A 16,952-nucleotide genomic window follows, 5' to 3' on the forward strand; every position below is an offset into this window, starting at 1 on the left:
ACTGTTTGTATATACAATATTAATAAGACAAAGATGAAATGATAAGAAGATGTTTATCGAATATATTAATAAAAAATTGTTCACATTTGAAGAGTTAAAAGGTTTAAAAACGTTCCAATGCAGAAAAAAATTTTTGTCTCGTTGGTCAGTGATATTTCCGCATGGCAAAACCATTCCACTCGGTTATCCGCGCATTAAACTCGTCGCGTGCACGTCGTACGCATAGAAATCGCGCACGAGCGCTCCTCAACATATTTTTACGTGTCCCCCGTCACGATAAAACAATAAACCGCATTTGTGGTATTTGTATATGGCGGATATGGTTGCTCGTGGTGAACTTCTCCCGTTTCGGAATGACGCTTGTTTCGTCCGCACGCGTAACAAGCGCCGAACAGAAAAGCCGAACGGTTTTCTTCCATCGTTAAACCATACGCTGTAATAAACAGACGCAAGCTACACACGAAGGCATATCGAATTATTGCTATGTCGACGAATTTTGAATATCTCTCTCCCATATGATTATAATAATAATACATGTGTTTTTTTGTTTTTTTTTCCAAATTTTACTCGGTAATAATATTTTATCCGTAAAATGTTGGAATCATTCTTCTCAATTTCTCACATATAATGACATTGATATAATTCTCAGTTTACTATTTATTTATATTTCAATTTTTTGATCTTATAAAATTTCTATTAATCGAAAGATTAATATTTATATAATCTCCAAGCAAATGTATAACATAAAAATCATCACGTGTTATTTAATGATGCGCACATTTTAAAACGCAGACTTTATTATATTGACAAATGTGTTATGTAGAAAGAAAAATAATTAGATATTTAACAAAAATGTTTTAAGCCAAATACGCATTTATTTAAAAAAAAAAAAAAACCATTTGTTCTCATATATAATTTAGAAGCGGTTATAATTTAAATCTAATATACTTTTAGTCTTATATTGTAGTTTAAAAACTATCTTTTTGATTTATACAATAAATCTTTTCCCTCTCTCTAACACATTATACATTTTAAAATATAAAAAAATTTTATGCAAACGTCATGTATTACTTGAGCATGTGCAATTACGCTGGTGAAACGAGAACTAATATAATCGCGGTATATAAATATCAAATTATGAATTCTTATATCGATCGTTAAATTCTCTCGACATATACAGATATATTTTATAATATAGCTGTATAAGCTGAAACACCTTTCTGATAAGGCACATTCGTGGCAGCGCGTTTACTGTAAATTCTCTGAAGACCGCTATTGTACGAGCCTTCTGAGAATACAGTTTATACTATATACCATCCACTGTTTATTATGTCATGAAAACAATCTATGTTACCCATCTACTTCTGATACTTTCCGCATAAAAATGTTTTTCAAGGGTACTAACTATATGATTAATATTTGACGCAGAAATCTCTATATTAAAACGATTTTTCTTTGAAATATTTCGTATCCTTGAATTATTATTAAATAAAATTGTTAGAGACAGAGACAAGATCGTTATATAATATATTTATATATATGTATTTCAGTGTGGTAGCTACCCGTGTGTCGAGAGCGCCAACAAACGCAAATCGTCGAGGGTGAGTAATATAACTTTCCTCTCAAAGCATCTAGTCTTTATGATATCACATTTGGTGAGATAATACAATAAGCGTGTATATAAGCGAAGGAGCGGGATTAGAGAAAAAGCTTACAAAGATAACGAACTCTTTTATCTCTCTGTTTTTAAAAGACAATGGAAAACAGTTGGATATACCGATGAAAAAATCACCAGATATTACACGCAATTTAAAAAAAATGCCGCCGCAAGTGATTGGCAATAAGAGCCGTCGCAGAACAACGAGTATTATTCTTTTATTTTTTTTAATGGACGTGCCATAAAGCTACGCGCGCGATAAAGCCGGCAAACAGATTTCATACGCGAGCGAATACGGGGTTGCCTCGCGGGACGCGTTGCACCCGATATATTCGGCTTTTCTTGCCAACGCGTTGTTGTACAACAATTTTCGTTGTTCCCGTTGCACACGGGCCGGTTTCGCATTACGTGACACGGGACGGTCGGATTCGGAGTTTAATATCTCGTAAGACAACCGTACAACGCCGCGGATGCGTTGTATGCGCCGTGTTACGTTCAATCAGGCATGCACCGAATTGCCGGTGACAAACAACGCGCGGTTCCTACGTACATAACGTCGACTACGTGGTTAACTACTATGGATGTACCGTAGGTGAACAAGTCAAGTCGCTTCGACCTACTGTCCTACGTAGTATCGATGAATTATTAATTAGATTCAGGTAATTTGATTACGCGACAAAGATGTCGCGAAGTCTGTCTCTGAAGGAGAGACCGACGTATTTATTTTTCACCGATTGCACTCCTGAAAATATCAGATAAACAATTACTTATCTGCCAAACGTTCAAGCTATTGCAACAAAATTAATAAGCAATGCGGATTATCATTATATAGCTATCAGAATAATGCAAATTTTATGAAAGACACGTCGGGAAAACGACATGTCTCATCTCTAATACGTGCATAGTATATGTAACGCGTAACGCAGTTAGAGATATTTTACACGATATGGTAACGGTATCTAAACAATATCAAACTTTATTCTCTCTATCTCTTATTCCTCTCATCTCGTTCTATCATTTTGTGCCTCGTTATTAAGCCGTTGAAATTAAGTCCCTTTAAATCGTATGCGTTGAAATTTACGTATTACAAGTAGTTAGTACAATCGAGCTACGGCAATCATAAATCTCGTGGAGAGGACAAGAGGAAAGAGCAAAAAATGAGAGAAAAGAAATGTACAGAGAAAAAGATTTGCTGGCACAGCATATTTTATGCTGCGTTTTTATTAGCCTAAAAATTCCAAGGAACGTTGTCTTCCTTTATAATTTAAGATTCTTCATTAAGATTAAACTATAATTAACTTAAAATATCAGTGCTACAAGTTAAACGAGACAATTAGATTATAATATCTATATGCTTGAAAATTAAATGAGATATTTAATAATCTTGCATGTATATCTGATCTCTCATTAATATATGTATGTATAGAACTTTGATATATTGCTTAATTTAACAGATTCTATAAACATGTGAATTAAGATATTATGCAAAATATCAAAAGATAAATATTATTAATTATATTTAAAATGCAATAATGTAATTTTTAAATAATGTAATAAATAATTATAAAATTTTGTCAAATATACATGATAAATTAATAAATTATGTTTAAGCAGATTGACATCTGTAGATCTGTATAATTTTTAGAGATATTTCGAGGCATAATACAATATATAATAAATAATTCCATGTTTTTATGTTATAAAGTTTTATATGTAGTAAAATTTAAAATTGCTAAATAAAATTCGATAAAATATTTATTGAAAAGTTTACCACCAGGATTTCTCTAAATTTAACGCGCAAACGAAAGGGTGGGAGCGTTTTCAAATACGAATTGCAACAGCTGTCTATATCGTTTCTTTCAATAAGAAATTCTCGTATAAATCGGGGATTCTATATGCTAATATGGAATGTATAATCCTAATAGTTCTAACTTGATTTTATCGAATCATTGCCATTTCTAACACTGAATCGCTCGAGATATGAAAATCATTACGTGCGTTTTCCAGCTCGCTCGTAATCGCGTTACAAAATTCTTCAGAACCATAACATTAATGCTATCAAATTTAAGAAATTAGATTCTCGTGTGACATCGCAAATTTCAAATAATCGTGGGCTAGTAAGAGCCAGAACGCGGATGGTAGCGCGTTACTTTCATAGAAAATTAATGCTATCGATCGGACAGAGTGAATCGCAGGTTCTCGAAAGGGACTTGAAATTATACGTCGTTCTGTGTATATAGAAAGTGGAGCGTGGAAAGGGAGACGGGTTGAGAGAATTGTTAGGAGAAATGAAAATAAATTGCCTAGCTGGGTAAATTCTAAGTAGGCCGTGTTGTGGCATTTTTATATTTTTTGAACATGCTTTGAAAAATGGTGTGCGATAAAAACGCACGGTATTCATTACGTCGTTAGACGGTCATTTGTGCTTATTAGGTTAATACATGCAAATTTATTTGCTTGTTTTTTTTTATTTGTTTATGAGCAAAACAAAAACTTTCTAGGTTGTATTGAAATTAATAAATCTGTAGAATATTCTATGGAGAAGACAATTTATTATCATTTTTTTCATGAAAAATTTAAATAATTTTTAGTAAGAAAATTCGTTTATATATATAAAAAAAAAAGAATTAATAACATGGATATAACGAGCGACAGTACATTCTTTGTGGGTTCGTTCAATTGCAGTCTCGTTTGTTCACGCAAGAATAGAAAATAGAGAACGAGAAAAAGAAAATAGATACGAGATATTTAATACTTCTTTTCTCCCTATAATTTCGTCGGATTTCAAAGCTAAGAACAGTTAACGAAATTGAGAAAAGAATCTCGACTTCTCGAATTTATTTCATGCAACTGAAGGAGACAGATGTCAAAAATACCTTTCCAAGATATATTGAAACGCAAGAATAGAGAGAACATTGATATCGAAAGTCTATATATCATCCTATATATTTAAAAGACACCACGGATTTCTTTTTAGTTCATGGACGAGTTCGTATCAAATTGCAAATTACCTCGCATAATGCAATTTTTTCAAAGAGACAAGATTTCATTCTCTTTCTTCTGCCGAAGCTGAAGATTGACAAACATATCATAAGCGTATCTTTATTTAGAAAAAATCTGAACAGTGAGAAATTGAAATAAACTGTCAAACGTAATAATATTCCAATATTCCTTTTTCTTTAATTTTAATAATAGATTCTCTTCTAATGATAAAGAAAGAACGAAAGAGAAATTGATATTGCACGCGCGCGACTTTTCTTTATCAAAGATAAAACATGAGGAAATTAATTATTTACCGCAGCTTTTCAATTTTCAATTGCTTTCAACTTTTTGAAAGTTTTAACGATTATTTTAATTCTCGAATCGATAAAACAAAAAAAATAAATAAAATTTTTAATTATTTTTCGGATTTTTGTATGTAAATTTTGCAAGTCATGTAAAAAAGTTTTTTTTTCGAAAACCTAAAATTTTTATATATAAAAATTTTGGATAGCAAAATTTATTACATTCTTCATATTTGGCATAATGCATGTACAATTTATCACACGTGCACTTATCGATGCTTATTATAACTAATCTCTACAGATAATTGTTTTTAATGATAAAATATCTCTTGAAAGGAGAAAAAAAAAGAGAAAGAGAGCAAGATAATAGAAGTTTGCGAGGGTATCAAAATAACGAGACTTATCGGGAAACCCGAATGCATTGAAAGTAATAAGCTATCTTTTATCGCGAACTTTTCAATAATAAGAAAGTCTTTGATGCTTGGGCCGCCTTTTCACCGTTTAAATATTCATCCGTGCTTGATAGACTCCGCAGGAAAGGAGTCTTTTAGTAATTTAGAGAATCGATTTAATTCTCATCTTCGTCTGAAGATAAGTAGTCTTGCGAGATTATTGTTCGTTCGATAAAACTGTCAAATATTAAACTCAATTTTCATATCCTTTCGTGAAACCCTCGACTCTGGGATATTCCATCTGGATTTCATAAACGGATAAAAATTCGTTTAATAATACGGTAATATTCAAATGTAAATTTTACATTAACATTCTTTCTTATGCCATCGATCGTTTTAGACAAATTATAAACCAAAGATTGCAAGAGAAGATCGCTTTTGTATGATCAATAGACATAAGTCTTTTACCACTGAACAGCCACTCGCAATCTCTCGCATAATGGGAGCGTTAAAATCACGAATTCGCGTTTTGTTATTTCTTCTTCTTTATCCTATAAAGCATGGCCGTAAAGAGAAAAATATGCTAGATGAGAAAATCGAATATCGATTAAGCCGAAATATAGTTTGATTAAGATCTCGCGATATCGCGAACGTAAACTTAAGAATAACGTAATACAATAAAAGGTTTCGTAGCGTTATCAATTATATATATTTATATCGCTTTTGTATAAATTTTTTGCTTTCTCTTACACGCGACATCTAAAGCCGTCACACTGCGATTGAAATTATAAATCGTCTACACAAGTTTTTCTATTGCATTGGTATATCGAGATATCAATGTACTTTTTCAACTTTAATTTGATTTTAAATATCTTAGGCACTGAAATTTTTTGAAATATTTCATTTTAAGCACTGAAATTTTAAACAACATCTCTAACACAAAAGGTATTTATCGGGTGCAACAAAGTTTCTGGTCGTTTTTTTTTTCTCGCAAAAGTTATTTCTATATTATTCTCCTGCAAAAATGTTCACTGATGGTCGATGCAGTAGAATGACTTCGGAATTCAATTTACGAGCCAGCGGCAACGCCGACGCTTTAAAACGGCACGCTTCAAAGTGGACACGTAATATCCGTCGGATCGATTAACAGTACACGACATTCTATAAAAAAAAAAAAAAAATTCGATTTATTACGTAACACCACTCGTTTTAAACAAGCTCGATGAAGACTGCCGTGACTGTCTCTTGCGTTTCTATAATCATCGAATCGCTATCTAATGCGTGTAATATAATAGCTTATCGATCAAAATAGAATCCGTAGATGTTGCATATAGCAATGCAATATCCGCTGAGTAAGATAATTGGTTCATATTTCGTGTTAATCTTTTGCTACGGATATAAAAAAATAAAATTCTTTTAGCGATAGTATTATGTTTTTTTTTTCTCGATGATAAAACTTAAAATTTTTTAATGCTCGAATCTATCTGTTAAAATTGATTTTGACTTAAAGAATAATTTCCGAGATAAAAAACCCGGGTTAGCTACAATATTACACTGACTCAGTTTTGTATTGAAAATAGCAAGAGTCGTTAGAATATGCGAAGTTTTAGAGCGTGACGTATAGATATATAAAAAAAATTCTGGATCACTCATTAATCATTTAACCTTCAGCCCGCTTCATTTTGTCACCGGTGCGATCGAGCCTCGTTCACTCTAGATTGAGATGAATCTCAAGGTGGCGCAAATTAAATTCGAGTTTCATTATTCATTCTGGACGGGTAATGTGGCTCCATTAAAAATGTATTAGAACTGTTCCGCGTATACGAGCGCCGACAAAAGATCTCTATAGAAAGTGCCAACAATTTATTAGCGCGAAATCGCCCATCTTCGTTTTTAATCCATTAAAAACAGCGCGTTTGTTATTTCCATCGCGAAATAACGACGGTCGATACTCGCGAGATTATTATACATCGTACGCGGGTTCGATTAAATACATGGACAGAGAGATTGTTTCCACTTCGGTTATCGACTTGCGTGGAAATCTGCTCGAATCGAATAATTCATTAAAAAAAAAAAAAAAAAAAAAAAAAAAAAAAAAAAAAAAAAAAAAAACTATACATGGCATACGAGTTATTATTTATAATTTGCAAAGTTGAAGCGAATCATTCTTGTCGATTGTGCTGACCACTTCCCGTATTTCGGCCATTACATTACATAATTTTTGCGAAAAATGCATTGAAATTTTTCGCAAAATTACAATCGTTATTAAAATGCCGTTCGCAATCATTTGCATGATAAAGAGCGGTAAAATGAAAAAGAAGATACATTCCAATTCCAATGGCGCGGCATCAAGATTAAGATCGAATCTGACACAATAACCGAGAAACTCGTGATACATAATATATTTCATGAATTAACATGTCAATTCCAATTCGTCCTTTTTTTTTTTTTTCATTATACTCGTTATTTATTAGGGCATGATAATTGGACAAAAAATCGATAGAAGCAAATTGAAAAACTCATAATTATATTAACGATTATTGTATGTAATATCTCTTTCATCATGGAAAAGATTTTTTTCTCTTGTTATCAAGCAGACATTGTGTTAATAAATATGCACAACTGCGCAATTTGTAACGTTAGTTGTGTAAATGTAGGTAATAATTCCCTGACGGAAGGAGGTAAGACGTGCACATCATGTGTGCAAATGTGACTACGAGTTCACAGAGAATCGAGGCTGATTCCGCAGGCATGTTCGCTCTACTTCAACAGCCGCTAACCGCTATTTCATTAACGTGCATTCGGTGATATATGCGTGCGTTTGCGAGTCTGAGGGAAACGTATTAATCAAGGCACACGGAGAACTTATACGCATTCAAGACCCAATCAGTCGAAATTATATGCATTTTCATTATTAATGAGACGATGATTTCGGTAATACTTGTATATATATGTGCAACATTATGTATTAGATAAATTATATGTTATAAGAATGACGATGTCCGGTGGTTTGCAAAAATTTCTGCGAGAAAGTAGGATATTGTTCAATTTTTCTCCCATAACATTTATTTATCAAATAAAATTCCTAGTATGTTTGTCGTTATCTATTAGCTTTTGGGTTTTTGTGCTTTATCATTCTTCTTCATCTTTTATCTTTTCTTATCTTTACATTATATAATTCTGATTTCTACTTTCCGGTCAGCGATTTATCTCTACGTCTCATTCTCAGCATGTGGCATGGAGAATGCTATCGTCGGTGCTTTATGCAAACCACCGGATCTTAGCATAATGTTGCTTGTAAGCTTCGTCTACGGTTGTCTTACCTCTTATAGAAAACGATGGCTAGACATTGTATTTGTTCTCCGTTGCATTGAGATAGACATTTCTTGCACTTCCGACGTTACGGTCTCAAAGGTACCTCCGTGTTTCTCGGACTATCCTGCTCGAGCCTTCCGACAGATGATCACAGACATGATCGCGAATAACTATAAGCCCGATGTATTATTGTCTCGAGTTGATTGTGTTTAGTGAAGTTAGTGCGAATTATATCCGTGGAGCGAACAGAGGCAGCTGTTGCACTGTTTCGCGACAAGATCTTCCGTTTCATGTTAATTTCTAGTTTGACTAATGTTTAGAATAAATGCGAAATGGAGTTACAACTTTCTTTTTGAACTTGTAACAATGGTACATTTTATGGAACGCAGCTGTCCAAAATAATTATTTAAATTTTGTAATTTTGTTCAAATAAAATATATATTATATTTATATATATTCAAAGTATATATTCAAACATTTTACTTTTAGTACAACGAGAGAAATAAAATTAATTATTTGAAATATCTCTAACGAGAAATATATGCATACCATATAGTCGAAGCATTTATTTATTACATATTTGAAAAATAAGAATTAAATATTTGTAATTGAATTTTAATGAATACACGAATGAAAATTATTGTTTTATATTTATAATTCGATAAGAGAAAATATAATATACATAAATATATTTATTTTCCATTTTATTTCTGTTGTGTATCATAATTACTTTGTATATGAAATTAGACAATCATCGAATTTGCATTCTTATTTTTATTTTTTTAAATTATCGAGTTATATAAATTCATTTTTTTAATTATTGTGACATTTTTCGCTATTTATAGCGCGACCCTGTATTATCTAGCTGACACCGGAAAATTGATGAATGCATTGTTTTAAGATATCCAGATCTGTGATACTCGAATACAACTTTGTCGAATTGAAGAGCCATTCTGTGAAGGTGGCGAGAATAGAGTGAACAAGTAAAGGATCGCGAAGAAGTGAAAGGGACGGAAGGACGATGATTCCACTTCGTAGGTTAAGGACACTGAAACTGAGGGCCAAGACAGTGGACTCGATGCGACAATGGATCCGTCAAGCGATTGTGCGGCCATGCCTCGTCGCTCGGGAGTTCGCGAGATCGATAGAGAGCAGGTCGCCTTTCATCGAGAGGATGTCTATGTTGAATATCGCATCGTCCATCGTGCCATTATACAGAACTGAATAATCGGGGCAGCTTCACTCTCGTCCTTGTATGTGTACCGAGCGTTCGAGTTTGACGTACTCGAAATTAACGGCGTCCCCGCTCGTATGTAAAATGCAAAGCTGGAGGTGTCGGAAAATTTGCGCGTCTTCTACTAGACGACGCTATTCTCTTAAATGCATGCCGCACAGTTGAGTCGCAAATTTATGCAAGAAGATCGGCGTCCCTTTCGGTGATTCGCAATTTTTCCGTTATACCGATCATCATCATTTTATAGAAATATTTTAGGGAAATCTTGGAACTGTCTCAAATGCAATTATTGCATTTTTGCAAAAGAATAATTTGGTTTAATATTTATTCAGTAATCTTGCTCTCTCTCTCTCTCTCTCTCTCTCTTTCCGTCTCTTGACTTAATATTTATTAGATATTAAAGAACGTGAAATTAAAAAATCTGATTAATTGTTAAAAATATCGTGTTATACATAATATTGATATCAGCATGAAGGAAATTGTGATATATAGTGTTCTAGACGCACACTCTTATATTCTTTTTAATATTTTTATATAGAAATACAATAATTATTTTTATTAATATCACATGACCGTATCATCTCAATTTCTATTTCTATCATCTGGATTTTATTTTTAAGGAACGAGATAATTATTTAAATAGAGTTTCTTACTGAAAGTATAAATTACATATTTTTCTTCTTCATTATGCGCGGTACTTTTAGAATCAATCGTGCCTTATTATTGCGTTAAAAGAAAATCTAGGATTTTGATTCTTTTTCTTCTTTCTTTATAAATGAAATTGTTCTCGAGAATTACTTGGAATATCAGATTGCTGCGTTTCTTCTCTTTGTAAAGTAATTCCCTTTTTGAGATCTTCTTGTATCGTCTTGCTCTTTATCCTGTGATCTTTATTCTTGTATTGAATAAATATTTAATTGAATGTTGGAAATTGTTAGCGTTTAATAGTTATAGTTATAATAGCGTAGTTGATAGGAATAACAAATTTTTCTTAATATTAATAAATTGTATATTTTCATCGAAAAATTATATACATTATTATAATATTATATATACATTTTTATAAGAAGAATGCACATACACACACACATACACACACACACACACACACATAAGGATATAACATTTTATATTCTTTTAATAATTCTTGTAGAATTTTTCTCTGCGTACATTAATACTTTATGTTAAAGATAGTATTTAATATAATTTTTTTTTTAATAAGCTTATGTAATATAATGGCTGGAATATCGATATATTTTTTGCGAACGCAAAAGCAAAACGGCAACGGTAACTCTATTAATATCGCATTCGAAGTCGTCCTACGGTTCTCTTTCAAGAGGAAACTCGACGGAGATGTTTCGCCAGGTAGATCGAAGCGAAAAGGAGATAAGCAAGTTAGGACGAGGAAGAACATCTATCCGGATACGATGAAAAAAGACAAGAGACTGGCTCCTCCTTGTATACATATAGACGCCGGTTCCTTTATAATACCATCCAACTACTCTTCCTCCTACTCGGGGTCGCCCTGCTTGCACTCGCTCCATTGTCTTCGGAGCACCGCAAAAGGGCTCCCAAACACGCCCCATCCGAGGTCTACTCTTCCAGCATCTCTTCGCCGCCCTTCTCTAAGATCCAAGATGAAAATAGGTTGATGCTCGAGAGAGATCCGAGGAGGTCGCGCGCGGGTTGGAGGAGGTCGTAGGTCGTAGGTTGAGAAGTCGTGAGCTTCCAGCGATGTGTAACGCTTTTGTTATGGGTGGACGAGCATGCCGTTTGTGGATTATCGTTGTATCGCCATTTTTTAACGCTTGTCATATCTGCACTGTGATGTATGCCCGTTGGTTTAAAAATCCGCGAAATGGATGAGGAAATCTCGACCAATTTTACAACCGGTGTATTTCTCACGCGAGTAATTAGATTATCTTTCGCGTTAACGTGGATATAAATTCGTTCCTTCATTTTTCTTGTACAATAATTTTCGGACTAATCTTACACATATCCTTTCGTTAATATTATTATAGCTTTTATATTTAAAATATTCTTTTACATATTTTACTTTCTCTTTTCTCTCTTCCTTGTTCTCTTCTTTTCTTGTTATATATATTAGAAACTTTTATCAAATTTGTAAAATATTTGATTAATGTCATAAGTAATTGTATAAAAAGAGCCTGTTTCTGCAAATAAGAGAGAGAGAGAGAGAGATATTATTAATGTATAATTTTTATTACACACTGGGTATAACATATAAACTCCGATTACAAAAATAAGACGCAAACTTTATCTATAGAAAAGGATTCAAATTTCATGAGAGAACATAAAGTAATAAGATTTAACATGGCGAAATTGAAAGGTGCTGCTACTTCACCTTTGAAGATAGCTCGCCGGTCAGAATTCGCGGAAGAGTCGCCGGATATACGTCCGTAGTTTCAATTGTGCCGATGGAAGGATCCGGATATGAGTTACTGACCCGTGCATATAAATGGACGTTATGAATCCTTCCAAGGAATATTCATTGGAATCGTGGCATCGCCGTATAAAGGAAATCGAGGATGAGTCGAAGGAGCAAGATGCGCCCTTCGATGGTGTCGGTGGAAGCTCCTCTGCGAACAGCAGGGCGAGCTTTTCTATCTTGCCGCGAGATCGAGAGAAAAATCTTGGGATCGCGGAGTAGGGGGAAGATTGCCACCCTTCCGACATGGAATCGGTGAGAGGCGGCGGCAGAGGGTTGCGAGAGGGGGTGCCGCGCACCCCTTCGGCGGGCTCGATGAAAATCGCACGATTTACTCAACCGCCATATCTCCGCGGAATAATGGATAACGTCTAGAATCCTCCTCACAATATTCGCTCCCGGGGCTTTCTCTCGCGCTTTCGAGGGGAATAATCGGACGTATCTGAATGTACCGGCACATCGCGAGTCAGTCGTCTGGCCGTTTTGTCGACTCCTATTTTCTGGGGGAGAAAAAATTTATTTTAAATTAAAAATTTTTAAATATGATACATCTTGAACGTATCCATGATACGTCATTTCGTAGCGAAAAATTATTTATTCGACGAAATCTTTGCATGCAGGACGGGATCAATTTGTTCTTCGAGAGAATCTTTTTCTTAAATCTTTTCTTAAAATTTATTCCATCCAGCCGGAAGAGTAGTTGGATGGGATAAAGGAGTTGTCCTCTGTCTGATGCTGTCATCTTTTTGTTCCCTCTCGCGTGTACTCGTCTTCTTAACCCGCTTATCTCCTTTTCTGTTCGATCTACTCTTTCTACGTTGCTCAGAAAAGCATTCGCGCTTCTCTTCCGTTTCTTTACTACACGCTCGCCAAAATCTTCTATTCTATAGCGGCGTTCTACCTCACGGTGTCAAAATCCTTCGCCATTTTTATCTCTCTTTTATCCGTCATGATCAAAGGAATCTGAACGTTCTTTTGGGGGACTTCCGCGCATTCTGCTTCGCGACGAGATAGCGAATGCTTAACATCGTTACGATATCCATGGACAAATAAGTATGATCGATGAAATCCGATTTAGTCTCAATATTGGATGCAATAAAATACGCAAATTTAAGTTTACTTATTTGATTTGTCCTTTTTATATTATGAAAGTTATATTACGGATTATATATATATATTACTAATTGTAATTGTAATAAAATGTTTGTAACAATGTAAAAATTAATTAAAAATATAAAAATGTATTAAATTTCTTAATGTGTGTGTCTTGGGAAAGATTTAGAAAAAAAAAAAAAAAAAATAAAATTGTAATAAAATAATAAAATAAAATTGTAATAAAATAAATTAATTCTTTTAAAAAATCTCTGTTTTAAATATTAAATATGTTACTACGAAATTTTATAATTCGCGTTGAAAATTCGATATAATTAAATATATTTTATATATTTTGAGGTATATTTTAACAACGTAAAAATTAATTAAAAATATAAAAATTTAAAAATATTAAATTTCTCAATGTGTGCGTCTTGGGGAAGATTTAAAAAGAAAAATAAACATTTCCACATTTTTGCACATCTTGAAATCTTGTGAAGCTTATAGAAAAAATTATATTATATATATTATAATAGGATTATATAGAGTCTTGTTATATTACGGTGACATTATCCGAACAAAGAAAACTCCCACATGTTCCGGTATATTATTCTATACAATCTGCATCTATATTATAAAGCTAAATCGATTATACGAAGCTTTTGAGCGAGGTATTATTTCATCAACACGAACTAAACGCTCGTCGTCATTGTGCTTGCATGGAAGACCATGTCAAAGGCGACGAGGGCGATCACCTTAATTAAGCGGTTACTGGATTGGAGTGATAATACCTGGGATGTATAACTATGTATCGATGCATCAATACCCTCCGATGTACCGTGATCGATAGTACAGCGGAATGAACTACATCAAAGAAAGTATCTGTAACAACATCTAATTAACGTCATCCCTGCGTGCGTTGCAGGCGGCAAGTGTGAAATCTGCCCAATCCAGAAGGATATAAATATTTTATCTGATTATCTTTATATTTACATACAATTATATGAAATACTTTTTCTCTTTATTGCCAAAAAATGAGAGTTACACAAAGTAAGAGAAATATACTATAAAATAAATAATAATCTAAAAAATAAATTTTAATTTTTTAAAATGAAAACGCGAACAATGATAATGAATTAAAAAAATAATATGCCGCCTTTCTACGATTTAATTTTTCCAAAATGCACTCTTTATAACGAGATACAGCTTATGTTTGCATTAGGTAGACAATTACTCATGAAATTGTAATAAATGTTTTAATAATATTATAAAAAGTTTTAAATATAACGAGAAGAAAAGAGAGAAGAGAGCAAAAGAATATACATGTAAAAAGAGATTTTTATAGTTCAATCTCTTGTGCAATTTATCAGAAAAGTAAAAAGATAATATATTTTTAGAATAAAATGTCCTTCTTTCATTTTCAATATATTTGATTAGCTTCGCAAATCACTGTAGCAGCACAAGATTCACCCGCGTACTTTTACTAGCTTGACGATCTAACACAGCATGCTACACGCTTTGGATATCTTGTAATAATTATTTATTTTTCTCATTTGTGGTGAATCTTTATGTTCGAGAGTACTCTCGTCGCTCGTTTCTCAACCAAGATGTTCTTTGGAGTATCGTGTAAAAGACTCAGCCCTGTCGGGTGTAAAGATGTCGTCGCGACGTTACGGTCTGTTTCCCGCCCTTGCCGGTACGCTAAGTCTCATTCAGCCCTTTTCTTTCAGCGTACCGAACGAGCTTCGCCAAGTTCCGTCGAACAAGAGGCGAAACTGGAAGCGAGCAGCGCGGTGGCGACGTCGGGAAACTTTCAATTACGTTCGCGTAGCGAACGTCGGTGTGTGTGTGTGTGTATCCCCTTCTGGCCCGACTTGAAGTCCCTTAAGCCCCCTATCCCCGGGGGATCAGGTCCATCTGATTACCGGTAATGGGGTTGTGTTTTAAGCCACCTTTGCAGTCGCCCGGGTAGAAGGAGGGAAAAAGGAGCGTGTCCTTTTTGCTCAATAAGTCCCGTGGAGGAGCGATGGCGTTGTTCTTTTTCTTAGGCAGGCCGATCGTTCGACGGATGAAGTTCCAATCTAGTTATACGCGATATCGATCGTGAAGCGTGACGGAGAACGATTTACGACGGAAAGGCGTTGTGCATCCTATTATATTTTACGTATCGATCTACGTTAGATAATGAGTGTTTTGCTTGCATTAAAAATAAGAGGAAGAGAGAGAGAGAGAGAGAGAGAGAGAGAGAGAGAGAGAGCTTTGCTCCAATTTTTTTATATTTATTTTCAAATTGCGATACATGCAATATACAATAAACTTTATTTGTTATAAATATGAAGAGAATATGATTAAACGACGATAGTATGCAGAAGCTGAAAATAATTACTTTTGCGAAATCGATTCCATATCTAATTACTTCAGGCCTATAGCACCGAATCTGCCGGTGCTCGTTAAAATCTTGCGTCGCATCGTCAAACTGCCAATAAATAAACAGATTTTCAATTAATTTCATCGGCGCGCTTGTGGTCCGCATAAGCGCCTACTCGTATCGAAGCTCACGTTCCATTAATGCACGCTTCCCTATTTCTCTTTTACGCTTTTTTTATCTTTCCCAGTTTGTTTCGGCTTCTTCTTTCCATCATTTTGCGATACGTTATTCAATTCGCGATTAAATAGACATGAGAAATTTTTCGTTCTTTATAGAGAGATATTATCGCTCGGAGAATTCGTGTAGCTTGAAATCTCTATTGTATTCTACGTTTTAACGTTTTATTGAACGATAATCTTTATATAGAAATATTTTTTCCTTCTTCTGTGAAACATTTGTTATTTCATTTCAAAGTGTTTTAAACTCTGCGCTCTTACAAAATTACGTAGATGGAGAGAATCGATATCTTTTTGATCTAGCGTTTATTTAACATTTCGCATTAATTTTCGTATGCATAATTTTGACATTTAGTTATTTTAGCCAAATCAATAGGAGACATTTAATTAATATTAATGTCTATTTACAGCTATCATTTATTAATTGTTTTGTCATTTTAGAATATTAATTAAATGTCTCCTATTGTTTTGGCTATCGAATACTAAAATTATGCGTACAAAATAATTTAATATAATGCATATTTTTATATATACATTATATCATATTAAATTATCTTTACGAATTTCATATCGGTCGTTATATCCGATTCTCTATTCTAAAATGTTAGTAATGCTATTTTATTTTATATATTTTATTTTATTTTATTTTTATATATTTTATATATAATATAATTGCGCATAGATATAACATGACAGAGGGAGAGAAAGAGAGAGAGAGAGAGAGAGTTATATGGCGTACAAGTTTCAAATTTCATGCCTGAGCGAGCTCTGAACTGGTTCAAACTTCACTGTTCGGGTAACTGTCACCAGAAATGTACAATAGATCGGAAAATGTTAGAGAATATAATTATATTTTAAATACAAGCGTTCTTATCTAAAGAGCGTTTTTTTAGCAAGAAATAAAATTTTACTGCGCTTTTCTATA

General features: G+C 33.6%; 1 protein-coding gene across 4 annotated transcripts in view; it reads left to right on the forward strand.

The window, feature by feature from the left end:
- Nrx-1 (neurexin 1) overlaps positions 1–16,952 on the forward strand; it is a 213,077-nt gene that overhangs the window by 11,999 nt on the left and 184,126 nt on the right. For all 4 annotated transcript variants that reach the window (XM_070300469.1, XM_070300471.1, XM_070300470.1 and 1 more), the window contains exon 2: positions 1,551–1,601. In XM_070300469.1, the coding sequence (XP_070156570.1) occupies positions 1,551–1,601 (51 nt within the window). The remainder of the gene's footprint in view (positions 1–1,550; positions 1,602–16,952) is intronic.

The sequence above is a fragment of the Polyergus mexicanus genome, unplaced genomic scaffold (assembly GCF_030449975.1).
Source record: "Polyergus mexicanus isolate NDT 795.1 unplaced genomic scaffold, iyPolMexi1.0 SCAF_8, whole genome shotgun sequence".
NCBI classification, from domain to species: domain Eukaryota; kingdom Metazoa; phylum Arthropoda; class Insecta; order Hymenoptera; family Formicidae; genus Polyergus; species Polyergus mexicanus.